Source organism: Ascaphus truei, chromosome 5 (assembly GCF_040206685.1).
Source record: "Ascaphus truei isolate aAscTru1 chromosome 5, aAscTru1.hap1, whole genome shotgun sequence".
NCBI classification, from domain to species: domain Eukaryota; kingdom Metazoa; phylum Chordata; class Amphibia; order Anura; family Ascaphidae; genus Ascaphus; species Ascaphus truei.
The window spans coordinates 14,097,219-14,121,764 of NC_134487.1; the positions used below are offsets into that span (position 1 = coordinate 14,097,219).

Genomic DNA, 24,546 nt, shown 5'->3' on the forward strand with positions numbered 1-24,546 from the left:
TTTCTTGCTATAATACAAACCTCTAACTCAGGCACTTTGAACAAGAACAGCTCATTGATCCTATCAATAGATGATAACAATCAATTAAGGCCATCCAACACTAGAGCATAGACCATTTGACCTAATTGTTGCCAGTGTATTTGTTTCACAAGCACAATTAGCTAGTATTTTCTCTAAACTGGCGATTGACATTCCTGGGTTATTTTTAATTACGATGGATGGTTACTTTAATATTGTTACCTATATACAGAGTAACTAATTATCTCCTGCTAAGCGGTGTTGACTCTCTGGTTAGAGTCCTGTGACTACTGTTACAGGGTTATGCTAGCCCCGTGACTACAACAGGGTTACGCAATACATAAGAAAACACCATACTGTATGTGGCATTTGTTTTCCATTTAATTTAATTTGTAACAATTTCCTCAACATGCCTTTCTTTTAAAGTTGATATTAAATAAAGCTATTTTAAGTCATTCCATTTTTCAACTTTTTCTTGCTGTGCACCACAAAGGGGATTCTTTTTCTGAGTACCTGAGTGCTGTAACATTTACAATTCCTCTTCCCCGCTAGCACACGTTACCTTTTGTCCAATTGTAATGATGAATCAAATATATTTGGTTTTTGAGCGAGGTGTCTTTCTACAAAATATCCTCATGACGTTGCAGCTTTCATTAGACCGCTGGAGCGAGCTGTCATGTTGTGTCCACTGGACAAGTATTCAGTACTGTCTGATGGACAAAACTAATGAATACCCTGGGTACCATCGGGGGGCCTGTCCATGGAGGTTTGGGGGGCTGCGGACCAGCTCCAATGGACCCTCCAGTTCAGGTAGTTTACCCCTGTCCTCCCCAGCCTCCTCTCTGCAAAAATAACTGAGCTGCACAGACTGTTGCTTTAATATGACCGTAATATTTTTTTTTGTATAGAATAGAATAGAATTGTCAACAATGTTTTATCACTGGCAAAGAAGGCTGTGAGCTAATGTATGTCTTTGGCAGGGTGATCTGGGACCAGTTGGTCCTCTTGGGCCTCAAGGCATCAAAGGGATCCAAGGACAAAAAGGAGAGAAGGTACAGACCTGGAGATACAAAGAGAGCCGCTGCCAGATTTCCCGGGGCCCAGGACTGGAGTTTCCACTGTGGCCCCCCATATCGGCAGCATTGCGATACCCCTTCTTTCTCTTACACTCCTCCCTTCTCAAACCTCCTGCTCTCTCACCTGCTCCTCTCCCCACCCCCCATGTATTACTCTTCCCTGTCTCACACTCCCCCATCCCTGTCGTACACCCCTGCCTCTTACCGTCCATCTCTAACACTCCCACCTTTCCCTCCTTACATTCCCATCTATTTCCCTTCCTCTTACACCCTCATCCTCTCTCTCACTTACTCCCCCTCCCCACACCCTTTGGGAGGTGGAGGGGGGGAAAGGCCTCCGGTGTCGCACTGATGCTGCCAGCATTTGCGGAACTTCCGGCGCCGACCAGGGCGGGTTTGGTGGCTTGAGTGAAGGCTGGGCCACAGATGAGAAGAGCTGGGGCCTGGCAGCCAACAGAGGCCCGGCAGCCGAATGCGGATTTTGGTTCCGACCTCTTGTCGGGCTCTACTCCCAGCGCTGGCTGTATATACACACCCACACCCACTTACTCAGGGATACTTTCCCTATCTTAGAAAACCAAGAAAAGTTTGCTTACCCTGTTAATGGAATAATTATATACACTTGAGATCCCCCCTTACTCTGGGTCCACATAAGATCTTGGGGTGGGGCACTAAGTTCCTCTTATTTATACCCTATCACCGTCACTGGGCAGAATAGAATAGTTGCTGAGTCACATATGGCTATTCTAGCACTTTCTAGAATTGGGAGCACAACCAGCTCCTTGGCTGATTACTCTGCAACATTGTAGCAGAGAGGGGTACTGCAGGAAGTTAACTCCTTATCTCCCCATTAACCCTTAACGGAATAGGCTCCGGGATTCTACACTTACTTTTCAGAAATAGTTAATTAATTTCAGGCCTTGTTCATAGAGCAGGTGAAAAAGCCATAAAATAGCACAAAAATAAAATTCACCTAAATAGACACACAAGCCCATAGTTACTTAGCAGTGCGAGTACCAGACAGGAAACACCTTGCAGTCCATTCAAGCAGATAGGAAGTAGAATATCACTTCTTAAGGTGGGCCGCACCCAGTTGTAACGAAGGATGGGCTCATTCGTGGGTTGAAAACCTGGACTTCCTGCCTGAACTTCCTGGATTCGATGTTCGATTTGAATTGTGAGTCGAGCGGTTTGAGAATTCCAGGTTCGATTCGAAGTCTGACTTCGGAGTGAATTTTCAAATTCGAGCAAAAATTTAAGCCAACCCCTCCCCCCCCCCCAAATCATCTTCAGACTTGTTTTTGTGTGCATGTATTTTTAGTGACGTGGTCCATTTCAGAAAACCTGCACATTTTTTCTTCATATTCAAAGTGTGAAAAAAAGTGACCAAAATTCAAAGAAAAATATCTATTTATTTGAACCATCGTTTTTTTTAAAAAAAATCCCAAAGTAAAACAAATTTGGTAAAAGCCGAAACATAAAACGTTTTTAGACCGACTTCCAAAACAGCAAGTCCATGCCACCATCCTGAATCGAAATGTTTTATCAGTGCAAAAGGCCCTGATTCCGGCGATAAAAAATAATATATTTGCAATCAAAGAAAAATCGAGTGCGTCTGAGGTTTTTTTTTTTAAATAAAGGCCACAACTACAAGAACATGTCAGGGGTAAAACCAGGTTAAATCTTTTAACCCTTTACTCGACATCAAAACAGAAATTATGTCTCCTAAAGTTTCAAATATCTTTCCTGCTTTTAACACAGCAAATAGAAATATCACTTGTGAGCACATTCACATGTCTCTGACAGGTCTGCAAACTTGCCTTTTCCTCATTCTCTTAGCATACAATGCTTCCACTGCAGCAAGGGATTCTGGGTAATAACATGCAAATGAGCACAGTGTCACCTTTTGCTTCTTACCCATTGTAACATGGATCCTTATAAGGTTACGCCTGCCGTATTCCACAGCTTTTTCAGCACAGCCTGCGTTAAAGAAGGGCATAGCCAGTAACCCTACTCAAAGCCAGCTATTTCAATCCTTTGTATCTCATCAGTGCGAGGTTGGGTGGTGGCTATGCCATGTGAAGCTGGGAAGTGGGTATAACCAGACTCTAAACAAGTTATGGTGGGTGAAAAAGTGACAAATAAAAACCCTCCACCGTACAGTAAATAAACTCAGCAAATGACCTGTTGTAGAACCCTAATAGTGTCTTTCTGTTCCCCAAAGGGAGAAACAGGGTATGGGATCCCTGGGCAGCCAGGTTTAAAGGGAGACCCAGGAGAACGAGTGAGTATAATTACTTGTATGCAGAATCATATAGCACAGGGGGGTTTAACTCCAGTCCTCAAGCCCCCCAAAACAGGTTCAACACAGGTGGCTCAATCAGAGGCTCAGTCAAAGACTGAGCCACTGATTGAGCCACCTGTGCTGAAGCTGGGATATACTGAAAACCTGACCTGTTGGGGGTCTGGAGGTGGGGGGGGGTATGAAGAGGGGGGGCTGGGGGAAGGAGTCTTGAGGACTTGAGTTGAGCCCCCTGCTCTGTGACCAATTAGAAGTTAACATTGAGCAATATGCGGAGTCTGTGCCTTCTGCACGTAGAGCCAATCCCGTAGTTACATTTCACAACGCTACAGCCCCCTGAGGAATTCCAGGCCAGCGCCAGCGTCGGGAACTTACCTTGTGCCTCATTTTTTTAGGGGAACATTGGATTATCTGGCAAACCCGGCCCAAAGGTAAGATTTCCAGACGTCGTCGCTTTGTGAGACGGAGCCAGGTAACCTGTCCATGTCCATTTTTGGTTGACGTTATCTTTTTAACAGACATGTTTTCCAATGTTTTTCCCTATCTTTCGCGTGATAGAACCCTTTTGGGGAATGATCTCAAAGGGACGCCCTGACCTTTCTGTTTAAAATAAAGTCAATGATTTGTTGACGAAATCTCAAATGTTATGCTCTATAAGCATTCGATTAAAAATACAACCAGAACACGAGATGATTACTTTATTTTCCTTTGTCGTTGGAATAATGACCGGATCTAATTAACCTCTGCACTGCCAAAGAGACCTGTAAGAGTGGATTGCGTGGGTCAGCTGGAAGTTGAGATGTTAACCCTCGGAGTGCCAGAAGACTGGGGGCACCTGGGGCGCCTCCTGTCTTCCGGATCTTAACCACATGATCTCTTGATGTAGCGTTCACGTGGTTGAGGGCAGGACCCCAGGATGTGAGTGGAAGTGGGGGTTACATTGGAGCTGAGTAGGTGATTTCCCCAAGAGAGCAGTATGCAGTATGTACCCTGTACGTCATAGAGCCCCTAGAGTGCCCTCTGAGAGAACGTGTCGGGTTGCCAGGTGGCTTTTCCAAAAATACTGTACACGATGGTGAAAGGTGCGATGCGCTTCAGACACACACACTCATGATGCGCACACGCGTAAACACACATCCCCTATCCATGCTATTTCCTCCTCTCCTTGGCCCATCCCTATGCTCCTGACTGGCTGCATTACCCAGTAGCAGCCAATCAGGATGGAGGAAGCAGTAGAGCCCCCCTAGCGATAGCCCTGCTCTCTCCCTGCTCGAGGAAATCCCGTGCTCCCCCGCCCCCCCACGCTGCACAGGTCACTATGTCCAGAGAGGTAATACTAGACACATACATGTCCATTATCACCTCTACATTTTTTACTGGACAGAGAGTCCAAATACAGGACAGTCCGGTTCAATGGTGGACACCTGGCAACCCTACGTGCAGGGTACGTCTTGGGAAACCTAAAGGTTACATCTCATCTTGTCCTAGAAGCCACTGATTATTAACCAGCATCACGCAAAGAACCCATCCCTCGCTCTTTCCACAGGGAGATGCAGGTGACAGAGGAGACAGGGGTGAGCCTGGAACGCTAGGGAGCCCAGGACAGAGCCTAAGAGGTAAAGATGTAAGTAGAAAGCTAACGGTAGAGTTGTCACAGGAGAACAGTTTGTGCGTGTCTTGTTGTTGGGAAGCTGGACCCTGAATTTATCATGCGGGAGGGGGGGGGACAAGTTTTCCAGTCTGCGATGTCCAGCTCCCTTTCTGTGATCGCAGGTTTCGCAGCCTGTAGCTGACGAATCAATGTGCGTTCTCCGGGACAAACTGTCCACAATGCATTCATTCACTTTTATCTACTTAACAAGAAAAAGAAAACCCAGGTGTGGGCGCTCGGCCACCCTGCTGGACGATGAATGATAGTCAATTAATAAACTTTATTTACAAAAATAATTAAAATATTGGGTATTAAAATCGATTAACGCGGGAAAGATCCAAAGCTCAGTATTTGGGTAGGTACTGGGATCTAGTAAGTAAATATACGGTCTATGGACTACAGTACAGTCCTGGGCTCCTACTACGAATGTACTTAATAAAATAGCAAACTGTGTAACTCCACAAATGTGTTGAGGGGAATGGGAGAAGCTGAATACCGCTGTGTCCTGAAATTCCTGCGTGAGCTGTATATTAGCACCTAGTTGTGAATAACACAATATTGCTGCCTTTAACAGATCCCGTCAGATCTAGGTTCTTGATTCCCCAAGGCGATTGATGATAGTTCTATAAATATCAGAGTGTTACACAATATCAAGCTCAGACTCATGATCGCCTTGGGGACTCAAGTGTACCAAACCGCAGTTTGTACCCGAGTACTGAACTTTGGATCTTTCCCGCGTTGTTGTTCCATTTTAATACCCAATATTTTAATAATATATGTAAATAAAGTTTATTAATTGACTATCCTTTATCATCCAGCAGGGTGGCCGAGTGTCCACACCTGGGTTTTCTTTTTCTTGTTTCGTTGATATCCTTAATCTAACCCAGAGGAGCACCACCATCACTGACATATTACTATTAGCTGAAGCGGGGGTCCCCTTCCTAGTTTATCTATTCATTCACATTTACGTGTTATTCTTTCCCCCCTCACCCCTTCCCCCCCCAACGAAATTCCCTGGAATGTTTTACTAAGACGCAAAGACCTAATAACGTCCGCAAATTAGTACGCTTTTAGCCCACTATCCCCAGTCAGCGAGCGCAGCGTAATCTGCCGTCCTAGTTATAGTCTCAGCATTACACGTATCCAGCGATTTGACCGAATTTTTCAGAATTTTGCATATTAAACGAAATTGCCCACTCTGACTCAAAAAGGGAAATGTCGGCAGGTGCGCGGTCTCACGCGGACGCAGCTTTAACAGAAATCCCCTCGCCCCCTCTTCTTACACGGGACATGCGTCTCTCTGACAGGTCTGCGTCATGCACCGAGCTTGTCATTTAGTGGAATTACTTCTCATACTGTAGAATACGCTCTTTTTTTTTTTTTAATTGAACCATTTGATGTGAAAGGTTTTTCTTTTTCCATATTAGGAAGCTTATTATTAGAAGCTAATAATATCTGAAGCATTCATATATAGCTCTGCTCGGGACTGCTGTGCTGTACACAAAAGACACACGAGGGCTACAGCAGGAATCAACGGGGACTATGTACTAATACTTGATGAACCGGGTGCTATTCTTTTGCACAGACTTTGCCCTAGTTTTGCTGCAATTTTCTTTCATAAATCTTGCTCTCCCCCCCCCCCCCCCTTTCAGCGGATCGCTGTTTAAGAGCCCCAGCCTAAACACTGGATGAAAGTAGCTGCATTCTGACCACAAATCGCATAATATCTGGGGTTTTTTTTTTTGTGTTTTGTTAAAAGCACCAATTTTATCAAATGCTTTTCCTTGGATTTTTTCTGCCGCAGTTTCTACGCCCTCATTTTCTCCTGGTTTTGCTGCAAGGAGGCTTTGATGCATCACCCCCTAAATATCCAGAAAGGGACAATTCCCCCCGGCCAGTTAGCCGCGGCCATTCAGCTGCTGTGGGACAATGCACCATGGTTGTTTCGCCATAGGGTGTAGGCTATTTTGGGTTAAAGGTTAAGGTTTTTTTTTTTTTATAACTTTCATTTTTATTTGGTAATACAGTGCATACATGATATCACCGCCCATTAGCATACATTACTATATACCAATTTGTGTCGGGAAGACCATAACTTTTCAACATAGCGATAGATAGACTAGACAAACTACATGTACAGACGTACCATTAGGACAAACCTGACTTACTTACTTACTGGGGCGAGACACACATGGGTATTTGGGCGAGCTTGTGGGGGGGGGGGGGAAAGTGGGGTGAGGGAGCACTGAAGGCTGCGTCTTTGAAGGAGAAGCGCTGCACCTTGTTAAGGTTTTAAGGGTTTATGTGTAAGGTTAGGGGTTTGGGTTTTTAGGGGTTAGGGTTAGCGGTTCAGGTCACAGGTTACAGTTATCGGCATTATCCAAACTGGCACAGAATCCCCCGGACTCCCTGGGTCATCTGCGATGGCCAACTGTCCTGGTGACCAAATGACCGTGACGAACTGACCGAGACCACTAAAGATCCTGTATCTCTCACTCATCACAAGCATCACTGTCAAGACATCCCACCATTAGGGTCCTTTTTAGATCATGAAATAATTCTCCTGGTAACCCAACACCTATAGCTCCTGGCTTACTTTTTTTCACCACATGTAACCGTTGATGCTCATTAAACATCGTGCTACGATGTGCAGTAGCTGCCTCGGATGCGGATGAGATTAATTGTAAGCAGAATAATCCTTCTCCTGCAGGGTGAATCGGGTGCAAAAGGAGAGCAGGGCAGTAAGGTAAGAGTGCTAGCTCCTAACCTGTTACTGTGCGCACACGAATTATAGCAAAGCATCCTGCACACATGGTATGGTGAAGGGAATCCCAACAAGTCATTAGCTCCAAGGGAAGTGTCCTAGGTCTCTATTCAATGCAGCGGGCAGCGGAATGACGCAGCGGGCGGGCGGGGAGGGCGGAGTGACGCAGTTACTGAGCATAAACTTCCACTCTGCTGTATTGAAGTTGATGCATTGTTAGTCTGCGTTACCCACTTGTCACTATATTGTATGGGGGTAGCATGATGGCACTTTTCCTGCCTCACAAGGGATGGCGGGTCCTTCCTAATACAAATATATCGTTAGCGCGTTTGACTCTGCTGCACTAACTTGTGTGTTTTTTTGTTTTTTATTTAATGTTTTCTTTGACATTTCCCCCCCCAATTTTTTTTTTGCTTATTATACAACCGTAATATAGCAAATACAATATTGCTCATCTTCAGACGTCATATAATTTGTTATAAAGTAATGATACAAAATAGATTCAACAAACAATTCTGTGGGTACAATTGCTGCCTTTCAGGGTAACGTAAATACGTAATAATGTCTCGTTATTGGAAAGTAACGCAACATTATTCCAGAATAACGTGACTTTAATAAACCTATGATTTGTGGATTTAGCCCTTCGGTAGAACCTTAAATTGAGGGCCCCTCATTATTTCGGTTCCAGAAAGCAATCTACATTTGGGTTACAAAAAGGTTGTGTTCTGTGCCATCCTCGCCACTGTTTATTTCTGTATTTAAAAAAAATAATTTATCATATGTTTAATATTGCAGCTTTGAAGACGTAAGCCTGAAAGTATAGCTTTGAAAAGAATATTAATATCATAGAATACTGTATATATCATAATATAAATATCAATTTCACCAAACCATTCCCTAAACTGACCTTCAAGCGGCAAAAAGTGTGAAACCTTTTTTTAATAAATCAGTTCTGTAGTATTAGATGTCTGATTTTTTTTGTATTTTTTTTAATTCAACTCTTAATGCAATTTTTTATACGTTTTAATATACTGAGCGTCCTTTGATTTCTATAGCAGGTTTTAGCTCACCTCCCCAGCAGTGCAAGATCTTTGTAACACTTTCCTGTTTCTGATAATTTGTTGCCAATATTCCCAGCAGTTTGAGCTGCAAACTGTAACAGTAGATACTGTTACCGTAGTAATATTAGAATACATTGTAGCCGCTCAGTTACAGTGACTGCAAAAAAGTGAGTGAAACCAAAAGGCGGCCATTATGTTAGGCACACAATCAAGATTTTTACAGATCTATAAGAGGAGCACAAAACGATTGCTTAGGAAAGAATGTAGAATTATACATTGCCACATGCTATACATATAAAAAGAAGAAAATAAAAAGAAACAAAAAAGGGGTGAATGTAATATTGCTACTTTGATTGGGGGCTATTTAAGACCTCATACCTACCGTAGCAGAAATAAACGCGACAGTAATTCCAAAGTTGCTGTGATCAGGGCTTTGTTTGTAGAAAGGTGTTCGAAATTTCCTCAACAAAACTTGACATCAGTTTCTCTGAAACAAAGTAATTAAAGGAAATGCATGATGGGGACGAGAACAATGACTCAAAGTAAAGACTATTAAACTCTTTAGAACTGTCTGTTATCCGGGGCTCAAATGGGTGATTGTTTACGAGCATCTGCATGAATGGGGGAATAATGAATATATATTTTCTATAATGACTTAGGGAGAAGCAGGACTTCCAGGAGAACCCGGCGAAAAAGGAATTAGGGTAAAACTTTCAGATACTAATCAGCAAGAAAGCTTATTTATCCTGTACAACCATGTACAGATACTGTAATACATAGCAGAACTGTGGGAAAGTGCTTTTACACTATTTGTGTGTATAAAATGACACCCAGATTCTGAACACGACAATTATGATTTTTACAAATGTAAATATGTGTTGTATGCAGTTATTATAACGTCTTATGATAGTAAAACATAAATTGATGCATTTTTTTAAATTAACTTTTCATTTTTTATTGTTCATATGCTAAAAGTCACATCTGCATATTAATAAAACCTAATAATCTGTTTATGTGCTTTAGTAAACATACTCATTTATTTTACTAATATGTTTTTTTTTTATCTTCCTGCCTTAATTGGCGGATTTCTTTCACATGTCTAAGAAAGTAAATATTCATATTGCTAATGGCTCCACCACTGTCACAGTAAGGCTGCAAAACTGAGACAAAAACGGAAAAATTGCAATACGTCAAAGAAATACAATCCCATAGAAAGCAATAGGGTTATTTTCCGTGATACATATCACCCATATTTTTGCACCAGTTTTGCCATAGTTTTTCAATCAGGAGACCTTGATAAATACTCACCACTATGCATCATGGCAATTTGGGCACAATACCGGGGTATCAAAGCATTTTGATCCGATGTTGCCCTGTCTGCCCCAGCTTGCACCTTGAGGGGTAGGGGAGGAGATACATGGTGCACAGATTATAATGAGATGTATCACAGTTTGCCTCTGCCCGAGCTTGCACCTTGGGGCGAGTCAGTAAGAGTTGAGGAGACTTTCATGGGGCACAGATTATAATGAGATGTATCACTTTCTGCATCTCTGCACCAGCTTGCACCTTGGGGAGAGTCAGTAGGAGGAGTTGGGGGGGAGTTACATGGCGCACAGATTATAATGAGATGTATCACTTTCTGCGTATCTGCCCCAGTTTGTACCTTGGGGAGCGGAGCGTCAGTAGGAGGAGTTGGGGAGAGTTACATGGTGCACAGATTATAATGAGATGTATCACTTTCTGCGTATCTGCCCCAGCTTGCACCTTGGGGAGAGTCAGTAGGAGGAGTTGGGGGGTGTTACATGGTGCACAGATTATAATGAGATGTATCACATTCTGAGTCTCTGCCCCAGTTTGCACCTTGGGGAGAGTCAATAGGAGGAGTTGGGGAGCAGTTACACGGTGCACAGATTAGCCCAGGACATACTTGAAAACGAGAGGTAACTCTCAATGTATTACTTCCTGGTAAAACATTTTATAAATAAATAAAAATAAATAATGAGATGTATCATATTCTGCATCTCTGCCTCAGTTTGCACCTTGGGGAGAGTCAGTAGGAGGAGTTAGAGGAGTTACATAGTGCACAGATTATGAGATGTATCATATTATGCGGATCTGTGCTATTCTATTTCCCTTTTATTTGCTCACCAAAAATTCTCCAAATCTCACGTTGCGGAAGTCGAGAAGAAGTCATGTAACAGGGAGAAAAGAAAAATCATGCACACCGCAAATGAAGGCCCCTTGAGACCGAAGCTTCGGTCTATGTACGTAAAATAAATGTCACTTTATATCAAGATATCAGTCTGGGATCCGTGCCTGGAGACTCTTTAATGCTCATATAATAGGGAAAAACATAACAGTGACACGTCTATTTATCAAGGGCTCCTGGCGACAAAACTAAGAGCAAAACAGAAGAATTGCCCCAGATTTATTAAAAGAAATAAATAAATCACATTTTCTGCTGTCTTTGATAAGTCTGATGCTGTTTTTTCAGCTGTTTTTTCAACTGTTTTGCTACCGGAATCCGTCCGGGAGCCTTTGATAAGTAGACTCTCTACTGTGCTTCTTCCTTGACAATAGTTGTCTTAAGATGTCTTTAGTAGAAAAGACATTACTTCTGATGTTTGTGAGATTCGGAGTGTGTTCTGCACTCACTGCTGCTGCTGGTACAGGTTTCTGCCAACACTGAGGGGCTAATTCAATAAAGACCAAAGTGGCCGTTTGGGCCGTTGACGTAAATGAGAACTTGTCCCGAACGGACGCTTCGGTCTTTGTTGAATTGGATCCCCAGCTGCAGATTAGGATGGAAGGTTAAGCAATGTTATGTGACTGAGCTTCTCTGTCCAAGGTGAAGATGTGTAGAATATAAATTCGGTGGATAGCTGTGCTCACTATATGGACGCTTTGCTTTCACTCGAAGAACCTGAAAGTCTTAGAAGCGGAAAACCTCAAGTTCCTGTTTCAACATATTTGTTCTTCCCTAAATGTTTTGTAGGGTTCTGTCGGGCTCCCCGGCCGCCCTGGTGATGTAGGAATAAGAGGGGACTTGGGACCAGCCGGGAAAGATGTAAGTGGGCTGTTCTTCCATCTGCCTCCTAGAAACAGGGTCGGCTGGGAAAATTGCGGGGCTCAGTGCGGGGAAGTGGCGCGGGGCCTCGTACCTTCTCTTTCCCGATCTCTGCCTGCAGTGTCCCTCATCACGGCAGCGCAATATCAAATGGTGTTGCGTTGCCTTGAAAACGGGACATCATGCTCCGTCACATTGTCACGGCAAAGCGGCACCATGTTGTCATAGCAACGTGACACCGCATGACGCCAGTGTGACGTCCCGTTGTCATGGCAACGCCACTAGACGTTGCGGCGCCATGATGAGGGACCCTGCAAGAAGAGATGACAAAAGAGAATGTACGAGAGTTACAGAGGCCCCACGCTCCCCCCCGGCAATCAGTTTCATTGTTGTGGGAAAGAGGTCGGGGCCTCTGTAACCGTGGGGCTCGGTGCAGTGGTACCGATGGCACCACCATCAAGTCGGCCCAGTAATCAGTCCTAATTCTAACTGGGGGGTTTGGGGGGTTGATGTATCAGTGTCCCTGGTGTAAAACTGCAGGCAATTAGCTGCACCGTGTTTAACAAAGGAAATATATTATCTCCCCCCCTTTGTTAATTTGGTTACAGCTGTTTGCCGCAGTTTTGTACTGTAGCAGGGAGACTTATTTTCTTATCGGCTCCCTGCTTCCAAATGGCGTTAAACCAGTGCCATAGAGTCACCGGGTTTATGCAAGGGGAAACTCCAGTTGCTCGTCATGGGATAACTTTAATTTGATAAATACATTGCAGTTTTTTGCATTAGATTTGCCCCGGTTTTGTAGTTCGGAGACTTTGATACATACACACCAGGATATTGACATATCATAAAAAATAGTGATATATACAGGGGGTGATGTATCAAAGTCTACAAAACCAGGGTAAAGTATTTACGTTCCATTTGCCATAAGAAAAATTTAACTACAAATGATATTTTTTTTCTTTGGTATATCTGTTATATAGTCATTTGCGGGACACGTTTTGCAGCGGAGGGGACTGCATCACACAGTGGGTTTTCTTTTGTTACCTAAAGTCTCCCGGCTGCCAAACTATAGCCACATTGGGGCAGCCGTGGCGTATACATAAAGAGCAGTGTAACACACTTTTACTCATTTACATGGAATATTTATTGAATCACAATAGGAAACACTATCGAAATGCATCGCTGGGAAGAGATGTATTTTTGCAAACCGGATGTTAACAATTTTTGTTACAAATCTGGCTCCATTCTGTCTCTTACGTGTTACTTTTTACCACCCATCCCCAAACTAAGAGAGACTCTTCCAGTTACAATACCTCTCAATCAAAAAAGTCGTTATTTTCCCCTCTAGGGCACCGATGGTAAAAAAGGAGGCAAAGGCGAACCTGTAAGTATTTGCATTAAAAGGCGATGTGGTTACACGCTCACACAGTCAGTAATGACATGCTCACAGCGTCAGTGATTACACGCTTACACCGTCAGTGCTTACACGCTCACACAGTCAGTGCTTACACGCTCACACCGTCAGTGATTACACGCTTACACCGTCAGTGATTACACGCTCACACCGTCAGTGATTACACGCTTACACCGTCAGTGATTACACGCTTACACGTCAGTGCTTACACGCTCACACCGTCAGTGCTTACACGCTTACACCGTCAGTGCTTACACGCTCACACGTCAGTGCTTACACCGTCAGTGATTACACACTTACACCGTCAGTTTATCACACGCTTACACGTCAGTGATTACACGCTTACATTGTCAGTAACATATTTATGTGTGTGTGTATATACAGTATATATATTTATTTATGTGTATGTTTATTTATCAATGCGCGCATACATTATACTATTTGTTTGGTTGAAGATGGAATATAATTATACATATATATGTTAATCTCCACAGGGAAAGCCTGGAGCACCTGGGAGTATGGTGAGTTCTAGAGACAAGATAATAATAATAATAATAATAATAATAATAATAATAATAGGCAATAGATTAACTTCCTCTGGGACACCACCAGATTTATTAATGCAATAATGACATTATTATTATTATTTTCCTGGCAGAAAAAGATAATGCAAAAACTATTTAAGTGTAACAATTTTAGAAGGGCAATGATATATTTCTTTGACTTCATAGGTGACCTCATTAGACAACAACCTGGTTATCAAGGGAGAGAAGGTACAGTTCTTCTGACATTTTAACGCTGGGCTGTCTTACATTTCGCACTGTTTGGTCCTCACTCACAAACACTTGTCCCACATACTGCAGATTTACCGTGTCAAATGACGGTTGTTAAGAAGATGCTTGAAAGAGGGGATAATGTTAGTGTCCTGGAAGCTCTCTGCATGTTTGGTTACCCTGTTCTGAGGCAGCCATTGCTCCTCAGTGTAAGTTGCAACATTGTTGCTTCCAACAAATATCACCTATCCTGTTGCCTTGGCAACCACCATCAGCGAAAACCTCTCATGGTTTGGCTTTACTCCCAGCTCTATTTTGATTAGTCCTCTGCTTGTTCCTGCCTGCACGGGAAAGTGAGCTTCCTGTTGGAGCCAGCAGCCATTAGCAGCAGTGTGTATCCCATATCCTGGAAGAATGCATCTTAATTCACCTCTCCCCCACTTATGTCACTTACCTCTTGCCACAGTGTGCAGGAGTCAGAATCGTTGGTTTAAAGACATTCCTGGAATGAATAAGGTCAGAAGCCACATTGTAGGTTGACTAATAAGCCTAGGAGAAGTAAAATAATACATTCTGCCAAGTTACTTTTAATAATAAAACTGGGTGACCTAAACGTGCTTCTCCATAGCTTCTCCCTGCATAGCTTCCTCTGCCTCTGCTAAGACATGTATATTACTCTGCTATTATAGGGAGAGTCTGGAGAGCTGGGAGATCCAGGAGAATCTGGCTTTAAGGGAGATAAAGGAGATACTGGCCCAACAGGTCCCAGGGTAAGTATCAAACGACCAATAAAACGTACAGGAAGACAAGAGACAAAGAATAACTGTTCCCTTGGGAACACATGTGCACGTTATGCAGGCTCACTACAGCATTATAATTCTGGCCCAAACAGAGCATACGGATGTAGCAAGACTCTCTGGGGCTTATTCTGTAAGCTCCGTTAGCGCTGTTCCGTGCGCTCTGCACAGAAAGCCCCATTCAAGTCAATGAGGCTTTCCGTGCAGATCATTCGGTAGCGCGCTGACGGAGCTTACAGAATAAGCACCTCTGTCTCTGGCACCGCGGTCGAAGAAGCCAAAGTCCACGGGGCCGTAAACCGTGTCTGCCGCGATCGTACAGTGGGGGGTCCATGCTTCCTAATGGAACCCACGCAGCACAAATCCTCTTGTGCCTTGACCCCCGCGGATGCTTGACACCCACGGATGCGTGACTGTATGACTGTGATAAATGGATTTGATGTGGGTCTTGAAGGTCAGACATGTATGCATATCACAGAAATACTGTAATACTTACTGTTACCCTTGCCACTCCTGAAAGACATGCATGTCCTCTTTTTCTACAGGGTGGGCCTGTTACCTCTTCCTGCGCACCAAATGCGCTTGTTACAATACGAAACCTAGAAGTACCTGTGCACTCTTGTGTCAGTCTCTCTTGATAGACTTGTGATGCAGGCTGTCTACCAACTCTCACTGTTTTATTGTTTAGGGCCCAGAAGGTCACCCAGGACCTCCCGGTGGTGCATTGGTAAGCTGGCTCTATGTTTCCCCACCCGATAAACATTACACAGTTTGGTGAGCTCACCCAATACACAACCATGCCACACCTTGCAGTTTTTTTTATAGGAGTGCGGTTGAGGGGGGTGAGTGGGCGATAAGACGAAGAATACCAAGGCGCGTCCCTCTAGCGATTCCCTCTTTAGAATGAAGATATATGAAATGGTTTCTGTTATTGTATTGCAGGGTTTCGTGCTGCCTGTTGAATAGAATTAGGTGATACAAAACAGTAGATTATATTTGTATTACCGGCTTTTAGGCAGCATTAAGTGCAAAAAAGTTATCTTATTTCGTCCTACTATATACAGTTAGGTCCAGAAATAATTGGACACCGATACAAGTTTTGTTACTTCGGCTGTGTACCAAAATAAATTCAAGTTACAGTTAAATAATGATTATGGGCTTAAAGTGCAGTCTATCTGCTTTAATTTGAGGGTATTCACATCCAAATTGGAGGAAGGGTTTAGGAATTACATCTTTTTAATATGGGACCAAAAGTAATTGGACAATTGACTCAAAAGCTGTTTCATAGACAGGTGTGGGCTATTCCTTAGTTATTTCATCATCAATTAAGCAGGTAAAAGGTCTGGAGTTGATTCCAGGTGTGACATTCACATTTGGAAGCTGTTGCTGTGAACCCGCAACATGCAGTCAAAGGAGCTCTCAATGCAAGTGAAACAGGGCATCCTTAGGCTGCAAAAAAAAAGAAAATCCATCAGAGAGATAGCAGGAACATTAGGAATGGCCAAATCAACAGTTTGGTACATTCTGAGAAAAAAAGAATGCACTGGTGAGCTCTGCAACACAAAAAGGCCTGGACATCCATGGAAGACAACAGTGGTGGATGATTGTAGGATCCTTTCCATAGTAAAGAAAAACCCCTTCACAACATCCAGCCAAGTGAAGAACACTCTCCAGGAGGTAGGCATATCATTATCCAAATCTACCATAAAGAGAAGACTTCACGAGAGCAAATACAGAGGGTTAACCACAAGGTGCAAACCATTCATAAGCCTCAAGAATAGAAAGGCCAGATTAGACTTTGCCAAACAATATCTTAAAAAGCAAGCCCAGTTCTGGAACAGCATACTTTGGACAGATGAAACTAAGATCAACCTGTACCAGAATGATGGGAAGAAAAAAGTATTGAGAAGGCTTGGAACGGCTCATTATCCGAAGCATACGACATCATCTGTAAAACACGGTGGAGGCAGTGTGATGGCATGGGCATGCATGGCTTAGAATGGCACTGGGTTGCTAGTGTTTATTGATGATGTGACAGAAGACAGGAGCAGCCGGATGAATTCTGAAGTATGTAGGGATATATTGTCTTCTCAGATTCAGCTACATTCAGCGAAGTTGATTGGATGGCGCTTCACTTTACAGATGGCCAATTACCCAAAACATACTGCAAAAGCAACCCAGGAGTTTTTTTTACGGCAAAGAAGTGGAATATTCTGCAATGGCCGAGTCCATCGGTGAAGACAAAAGAAATTAGTGCGCAGCTAATACCTAGTAATTTACAAAAAGTGACCTGTGCACCGTGATTTAGGAAACAATATTGTTAACCTTGTGTGAGGGTGACACTTGACGTGGGTCTGCAGCCTCTCTTGGGGGTGGCTCGACACCCCAGGAACTATACAAAAAACAGAAAGACAAGGCGCACAACGCACATAGTGTAATAGAGTATAAAACGTGACTTTATGGTTAAAAATAAATAAATCTGCGTACATCAAGGTAATAGTTACAAGCAGTTGGTTGTTAGGTTTACCACACCATGTGATGACCGGAGGTAGCACCCTTGGTAAGTACCAGCAGGGGGTGTAACAGCAAGCGTCTCGTCTGCTTCTTACTTTACAGTTGCGGGGATCACAGCAGGGGATGTGTCAGCAAACGTCTCATCTGTTGTGGGCTCCAATGTTGTGTGAATGTCCTACAGTAGGAGTCCCAGAGCACACGGCTCCAAGCGGCGTGTTGCTTCTTGCGGGGCTTCTTGCGGGGCGCCCGGCGATGACGTCACAAATCGCCCAACAGCTTCCGGCAACCTTCTCCTGGAACGCACAGCGTGCGTGTCAAGTTCCCAACCGATCGGAGTGTACAGCGCACATGCGTCAAGTAAATAAGCTTACTGACAGTGTCCAGAGACGCTACAAAATACTTTGGGGAAACGAGCAAAGACACCCTTCTTTCCAACGCGTTTCGTAACACTAGGTTACTTCTTCAGGGAGTGTATGCATAATGATGGAGGTTGTGCATATATATACCAAACTTCCTCCAATCAAAGCTGCGGTGTCTAATTGCTGTATCATTGATTACATGTGTAGCTAATTGCTTGTGATTACAAACACAAAATGCTGTGTCTCACAAAGCTTAAAAATACAATCATTTCAATATAAAATATATAACATTGCATATCTAGGTCAAATAACACAAAAATTATACATATAACATATAAAATCGGCGCATGAAGAATGAATCTTCTGAAAGAGAAGAGCCAAAGTTAGAGGCACAGAATTACAATCATTCAAGATTCAGGGACAAATGAGAGCAATGGTAATAGATAGAGACTGTGGTCTAATATAAAGACCATATATCAATGTCCTCATTTAACCCCTTAGGGCTCAATGAGTTCATTTGATATATCCAAAAAGTCTCTTGTTGTGAGAGATTTTTTAACCTATCACCTCCCCTTCTTTCATTGGGAACTACTTTGATACCTTTAAATTTTAGAGTAGAAGGGTCTTTGTTATGGTGTAGTGCAAAATGACGGGAGAGACTATGTTTCTCATAGCCTACTTTTATGTTCCTAATGTGTTCCTGAATCCTAGTTTTTAGGCATCTTTTTGTGCGGCCTATATACTGCAGGCCGCATGCACAGTTAATCATATAGACCACATATGTGGAATTACAGTTGATAAATGAATCAATCGTAAAAATCTCACCAGTTGTGAATGACTTAAAAGTTTTTCTCTCTGGGTGAATGTATTTACATGTAGAACACTTCCCACACTGAAAGTTCCCTATTGGCTTATCTCCAAGCCAAGTGGATGGTTTAACAGGATTGGAACCCACATCACTAGGGGCTAGTGTGTTTTTCAGGTTTTTAGCCCTTCTGTATATAAATTTGGGAGCGTCTGTAATTCGGTCACCCAGGACTGGATCAGTACATAAAATTGCCCAGTGACGCTGTATAATCCTTTCAATTTTCTTGTTCATAGAATTATATGTCGTAATAAAAGGTACCTCAATCAATTTACTCTGGTCATTAATTTCAACATCCTTATTTTTTGGGATTAACATTGATTGCCTATCCATACAACGGACTGTATTAAGATCTTTTGTCAGACTAGCACGTGAGTAACCTCTCTCCAGGAACTTGTTAAACAGTAATTCAGACTGTGTCTCAAAGTCTTGTTCTCCACTGCAATTTCGTTTAATACGAATAAATTGGCCCTTGGGGATGTTCGTAATCCACGATTTTTTGTGGTTACTGCTTGCCATAAGTAGATTATTAGCATCAATTTCTTTGAAAAAGACTTTGGTAGAGACAGTCCCGTTGTCCATTGCAGTTAGTTGCAGGTCTAAGAAATTGATACTGAGTGGATCAGACACAAGTGTAAAAGTCAAGTTCCTATCATTGGTATTTAGATAAGAGAGGAAGGAACAGATTGATGAGTCATCCCCCTCCCATACGCATAGGATATCGTCGATATAGCGACGCCAGATGATTACTTGTTTACTAAAGGGATTGTTATTCCAAATCTTCTGTTCCTCCCACTGACCCATATACAGGTTTGCGAAACTAGGTGCAAATCTCGTGCCCATTGCAGTTCCGCAAACCTGTAGAAAAAACTCTGTTAGGAATAAAAAATAATTATGGGTCAGTATGAAATCAATTGATTTCAAAATAAACTCAGTATTTAAATGGTGCAGTGTAGTGTCTGACTTTAAATAGAATTGGATAGCTTGCAGGCCTTTGTCATGTGGAATGTGGGTATACAATGCCTGAACATCACATGTTATCCATTTGTATGTGTTCTTCCATTCAAAATCCTGAAAGGTGAGGAGAACAGAAGATGTGTCCTTTAAATAGGAAGTCAATTGGTTGACATAAGTCTGTAAAAAGAAGTCCACATACTGCGAAAGATTCGCAGTAAGGGAATCTATACCCGATATAATGGGGCGACCAGGTGGGTTTGACGTGGATTTATGGACCTTGGGCAAATGATAAAAAATGGGTACTTTCGGGGAATCTTTAAATAAAAAATCAAACTCAGCTTTTGTTAAAACAGTGTTGTTTAAGGCTTCATCCAACAATTTCCTTAGGAGAATAATGTAATCATTAGTGGGGTCTTTGTCTAGTACCCTGTAAAAGGATGAATCATAAAGTAGGCGGTGGGCCTCCTTTTCGTAATCATTACGATTCAGGAGGACAACTCCACCCCCTTTATCGGCCTGTCTAATTATTAGATCTTTATTGTTTTTTAAACATTTCACAGCCAAGTTTTCTTGAAAGTTTAAATTATGTCTAAGATCCCCTGGTTTAAAATCCTTTACCAGTCTTGAGAAGTCATTATGTACCATATTGAAAAAGGTATCAATATGATGCCCTTTCGATTGTGCAGGATAAAATTTAGACCTAGTTTTAAAAGAGGAGTGTCTGCAAATCAGACCGTCATTGTTTGAATCGATTGATTCAGGTATACAATCATTTGTATTCGTAGCCTGTGGGATTTCATTTTCTTTTTTAATAAAGTGCCGTTTAAGGGTCATATTTCTCACAAATTTGTGTAAGTCTGTGTACAGTTGGAATCCGTTTGGACCACTAGACCTTGCAAAATTAAGACCATTATTCAGCACAGTTTTTTGATCTTTTGTCAAGATTACTGTGGATAAATTAAAGATGCCCTTATCTAGGGAGATCCCTGATCTGCACTTGAGTCCCTTCTCTTTGACTCTGGTTCCTGCTCTCGTTCCTCGTCTGGTAGTGATCTTTTTATTTTGGATCTCTTCGCAGGACTGCTTAATTGTTCCTGTTTCTTCTCTTTCTTTTTCTCTTTTACTGGGGAGAATCTGCTTCTCAGTAATTCTAAAAAACGGGAGCCTGAGGGGGACTCACTATTGGATTGTTTAGATGTCTCTTTAGGTTTGTGTTCATCTTTCTTAGGGTCTCTTTTTCTAGGGGATGTAGTGGGATTTGGTTCTCTATATTTCTCAGAATTACTAGGTCTAGTATATGTATTTTGATTGACATGATAATTATTATCATCTCTTCTATCCCTTGATCGGTTTTGGTGATAATTCTGTTTTCTATAGTTGGACCAACCACGATGTCTGGGGGGGCCTCTCCTACCGGAGCCTCTATTACCAGATGTATGTTGGTCCTTCCTGGCACCGTGATTGGGAATATACACTTTATCTACCACTCTACCCCTTTCTCCCTTTTTGGCCCAGTCCCTTTCTCTCCCATTTTCATAATCGGCTTTGTCTCTCATGAACTTCTCATGTTTATTTTTAATTATCTCATCTCCTGTGCTCTCTATTTTGGCTAACAGTTCTACTTCAATTTTTGAACAATCTTTATCAATTACTATTGGTTCTAGAGTTTTAATCTCTTTAAGTATCTCTTTCTCAATGAGTGAAATGGACTTGGTGCGTTCAAAAATGATTAAACGCATCAAATCCATGGAACACTCATCCAGAATGCGATTCCATTCTTTCATGAAATGCTCATTTTCTTTCCCAAATGTAGGCGGTTTCTGGACACGTAATCCTCTAGGGATTCTTTTACAGTCAATGTATTTCTGTAAAGTTGTTTTTTCTAACCAAAGCTTATTATCTTTTAGCAGTAAATTTTCTAAGATTTTAAAATGCCCTTCTATTGACAAACTCTCATCCTCACAATCTATATGATCTTTAGGTTTCTCTGAGAATAAACGATCAAATTGTTCTTGTCGTTTATCTCTAAGATTGAGTAAACCCCACACCATTATGCTTAGATGTTTCACAGAATAATAGTGATAATGTATTAATTATAAGCAAGTGGTATACAGCAAAATATACAAGTGATATAAAACCAGTGTAAAAGTGCAGCACCTAGAGACAAGTGATAACGGTGAAGACAAAAGAAATTAGTGCGCAGCTAATACCTAGTAATTTACAAAAAGTGACCTGTGCACCGTGATTTAGGAAACAATATTGTTAACCTTGTGTGAGGGTGACACTTGACGTGGGTCTGCAGCCTCTCTTGGGGGTGGCTCGACACCCCAGGAACTATACAAAAAACAGAAAGACAAGGCGCACAACGCACATATGTGCGTTGTGCGCCTTGTCTTTCTGTTTTTTGTATAGTTCCTGGGGTGTCGAGCCACCCCCAAGAGAGGCTGCAGACCCACGTCAAGTGTCACCCTCACACAAGGTTAACAATATTGTTTCCTAAATCACGGTGCACAGGTCACTTTTTGTAAATTACTAGGTATTAGCTGCGCACTAATTTCTTTTGTCTTCACCGTTATCACTTGTCTCTAGGTGCTGCACTTTTACACTGGTTTTATATCACTTGTATATTTTGCTGTATACCACTTGCTTATAATTAATACATTATCACTATTATTCTGTGAAACATCTAAGCATAATGGTGTGGGGTTTACTCAATCTTAGAGATAAACGACAAGAACAATTTGATCGTTTATTCTCAGAGAAACCTAAAGATCATATAGATTGTGAGGATGAGAGTTTGTCAATAGAAGGGCATTTTAAAATCTTAGAAAATTTACTGCTAAAAGATAATAAGCTTTGGTTAGAAAAAACAACTTTACAGAAATACATTGACTGTAAAAGAATCCCTAGAGGATTACGTGTCCAGAAACCGCCTACATTTGGGAAAGAAAATGAGCATTTCATGAAAGAATGGAATCGCATTCTGGATGAGTGTTCCATGGATTTGATGCGTTTAATCATTTTTGAACGCACCAAGTCCATTTCACTCATTGAGAAAGAGATACTTAAAGAGATTAAAACTCTAGAACCAATAGTAATTGATAAAGATTGTTCAAAAATTGAAGTAGAACTGTTAGCCAAAATAGAGAGCACAGGAGATGAGATAATTAAAAATAAACATGAGAAGTTCATGAGAGACAAAGCCGATTATGAAAATGGGAGAGAAAGGGACTGGGCCAAAAAGGGAGAAAGGGGTAGAGTGGTAGATAAAGTGTATATTCCCAATCACGGTGCCAGGAAGGACCAACATACATCTGGTAATAGAGGCTCCGGTAGGAGAGGCCCCCCCAGACATCGTGGTTGGTCCAACTATAGAAAACAGAATTATCACCAAAACCGATCAAGGGATAGAAGAGATGATAATAATTATCATGTCAATCAAAATACATATACTAGACCTAGTAATTCTGAGAAATATAGAGAACCAAATCCCACTACATCCCCTAGAAAAAGAGACCCTAAGAAAGATGAACACAAACCTAAAGAGACATCTAAACAATCCAATAGTGAGTCCCCCTCAGGCTCCCGTTTTTTAGAATTACTGAGAAGCAGATTCTCCCCAGTAAAAGAGAAAAAGAAAGAGAAGAAACAGGAACAATTAAGCAGTCCTGCGAAGAGATCCAAAATAAAAAGATCACTACCAGACGAGGAACGAGAGCAGGAACCAGAGTCAAAGAGAAGGGACTCAAGTGCAGATCAGGGATCTCCCTAGATAAGGGCATCTTTAATTTATCCACAGTAATCTTGACAAAAGATCAAAAAACTGTGCTGAATAATGGTCTTAATTTTGCAAGGTCTAGTGGTCCAAACGGATTCCAACTGTACACAGACTTACACAAATTTGTGAGAAATATGACCCTTAAACGGCACTTTATTAAAAAAGAAAATGAAATCCCACAGGCTACGAATACAAATGATTGTATACCTGAATCAATCGATTCAAACAATGACGGTCTGATTTGCAGACACTCCTCTTTTAAAACTAGGTCTAAATTTTATCCTGCACAATCGAAAGGGCATCATATTGATACCTTTTTCAATATGGTACATAATGACTTCTCAAGACTGGTAAAGGATTTTAAACCAGGGGATCTTAGACATAATTTAAACTTTCAAGAAAACTTGGCTGTGAAATGTTTAAAAAACAATAAAGATCTAATAATTAGACAGGCCGATAAAGGGGGTGGAGTTGTCCTCCTGAATCGTAATGATTACGAAAAGGAGGCCCACCGCCTACTTTATGATTCATCCTTTTACAGGGTACTAGACAAAGACCCCACTAATGATTACATTATTCTCCTAAGGAAATTGTTGGATGAAGCCTTAAACAACACTGTTTTAACAAAAGCTGAGTTTGATTTTTTATTTAAAGATTCCCCGAAAGTACCCATTTTTTATCATTTGCCCAAGGTCCATAAATCCACGTCAAACCCACCTGGTCGCCCCATTATATCGGGTATAGATTCCCTTACTGCGAATCTTTCGCAGTATGTGGACTTCTTTTTACAGACTTATGTCAACCAATTGACTTCCTATTTAAAGGACACATCTTCTGTTCTCCTCACCTTTCAGGATTTTGAATGGAAGAACACATACAAATGGATAACATGTGATGTTCAGGCATTGTATACCCACATTCCACATGACAAAGGCCTGCAAGCTATCCAATTCTATTTAAAGTCAGACACTACACTGCACCATTTAAATACTGAGTTTATTTTGAAATCAATTGATTTCATACTGACCCATAATTATTTTTTATTCCTAACAGAGTTTTTTCTACAGGTTTGCGGAACTGCAATGGGCACGAGATTTGCACCTAGTTTCGCAAACCTGTATATGGGTCAGTGGGAGGAACAGAAGATTTG

The 24,546-nt window shown here is 41.9% G+C and overlaps 1 protein-coding gene across 1 annotated transcript in view; it reads left to right on the forward strand.

Annotated features, from left to right (window-relative positions):
- LOC142494625 (uncharacterized) overlaps positions 1-24,546 on the forward strand; it is a 439,963-nt gene that overhangs the window by 152,718 nt on the left and 262,699 nt on the right. Inside the window, exons 46-57 of the mRNA XM_075599056.1 lie at positions 999-1,070; positions 3,319-3,378; positions 3,792-3,827; positions 4,943-5,020; positions 7,758-7,793; positions 9,532-9,576; positions 11,868-11,939; positions 13,288-13,323; positions 13,848-13,874; positions 14,085-14,126; positions 14,816-14,896; positions 15,612-15,650. Coding sequence (XP_075455171.1) covers positions 999-1,070; positions 3,319-3,378; positions 3,792-3,827; positions 4,943-5,020; positions 7,758-7,793; positions 9,532-9,576; positions 11,868-11,939; positions 13,288-13,323; positions 13,848-13,874; positions 14,085-14,126; positions 14,816-14,896; positions 15,612-15,650 — 624 coding nt within the window. The remainder of the gene's footprint in view (positions 1-998; positions 1,071-3,318; positions 3,379-3,791; positions 3,828-4,942; positions 5,021-7,757; positions 7,794-9,531; positions 9,577-11,867; positions 11,940-13,287; positions 13,324-13,847; positions 13,875-14,084; positions 14,127-14,815; positions 14,897-15,611; positions 15,651-24,546) is intronic.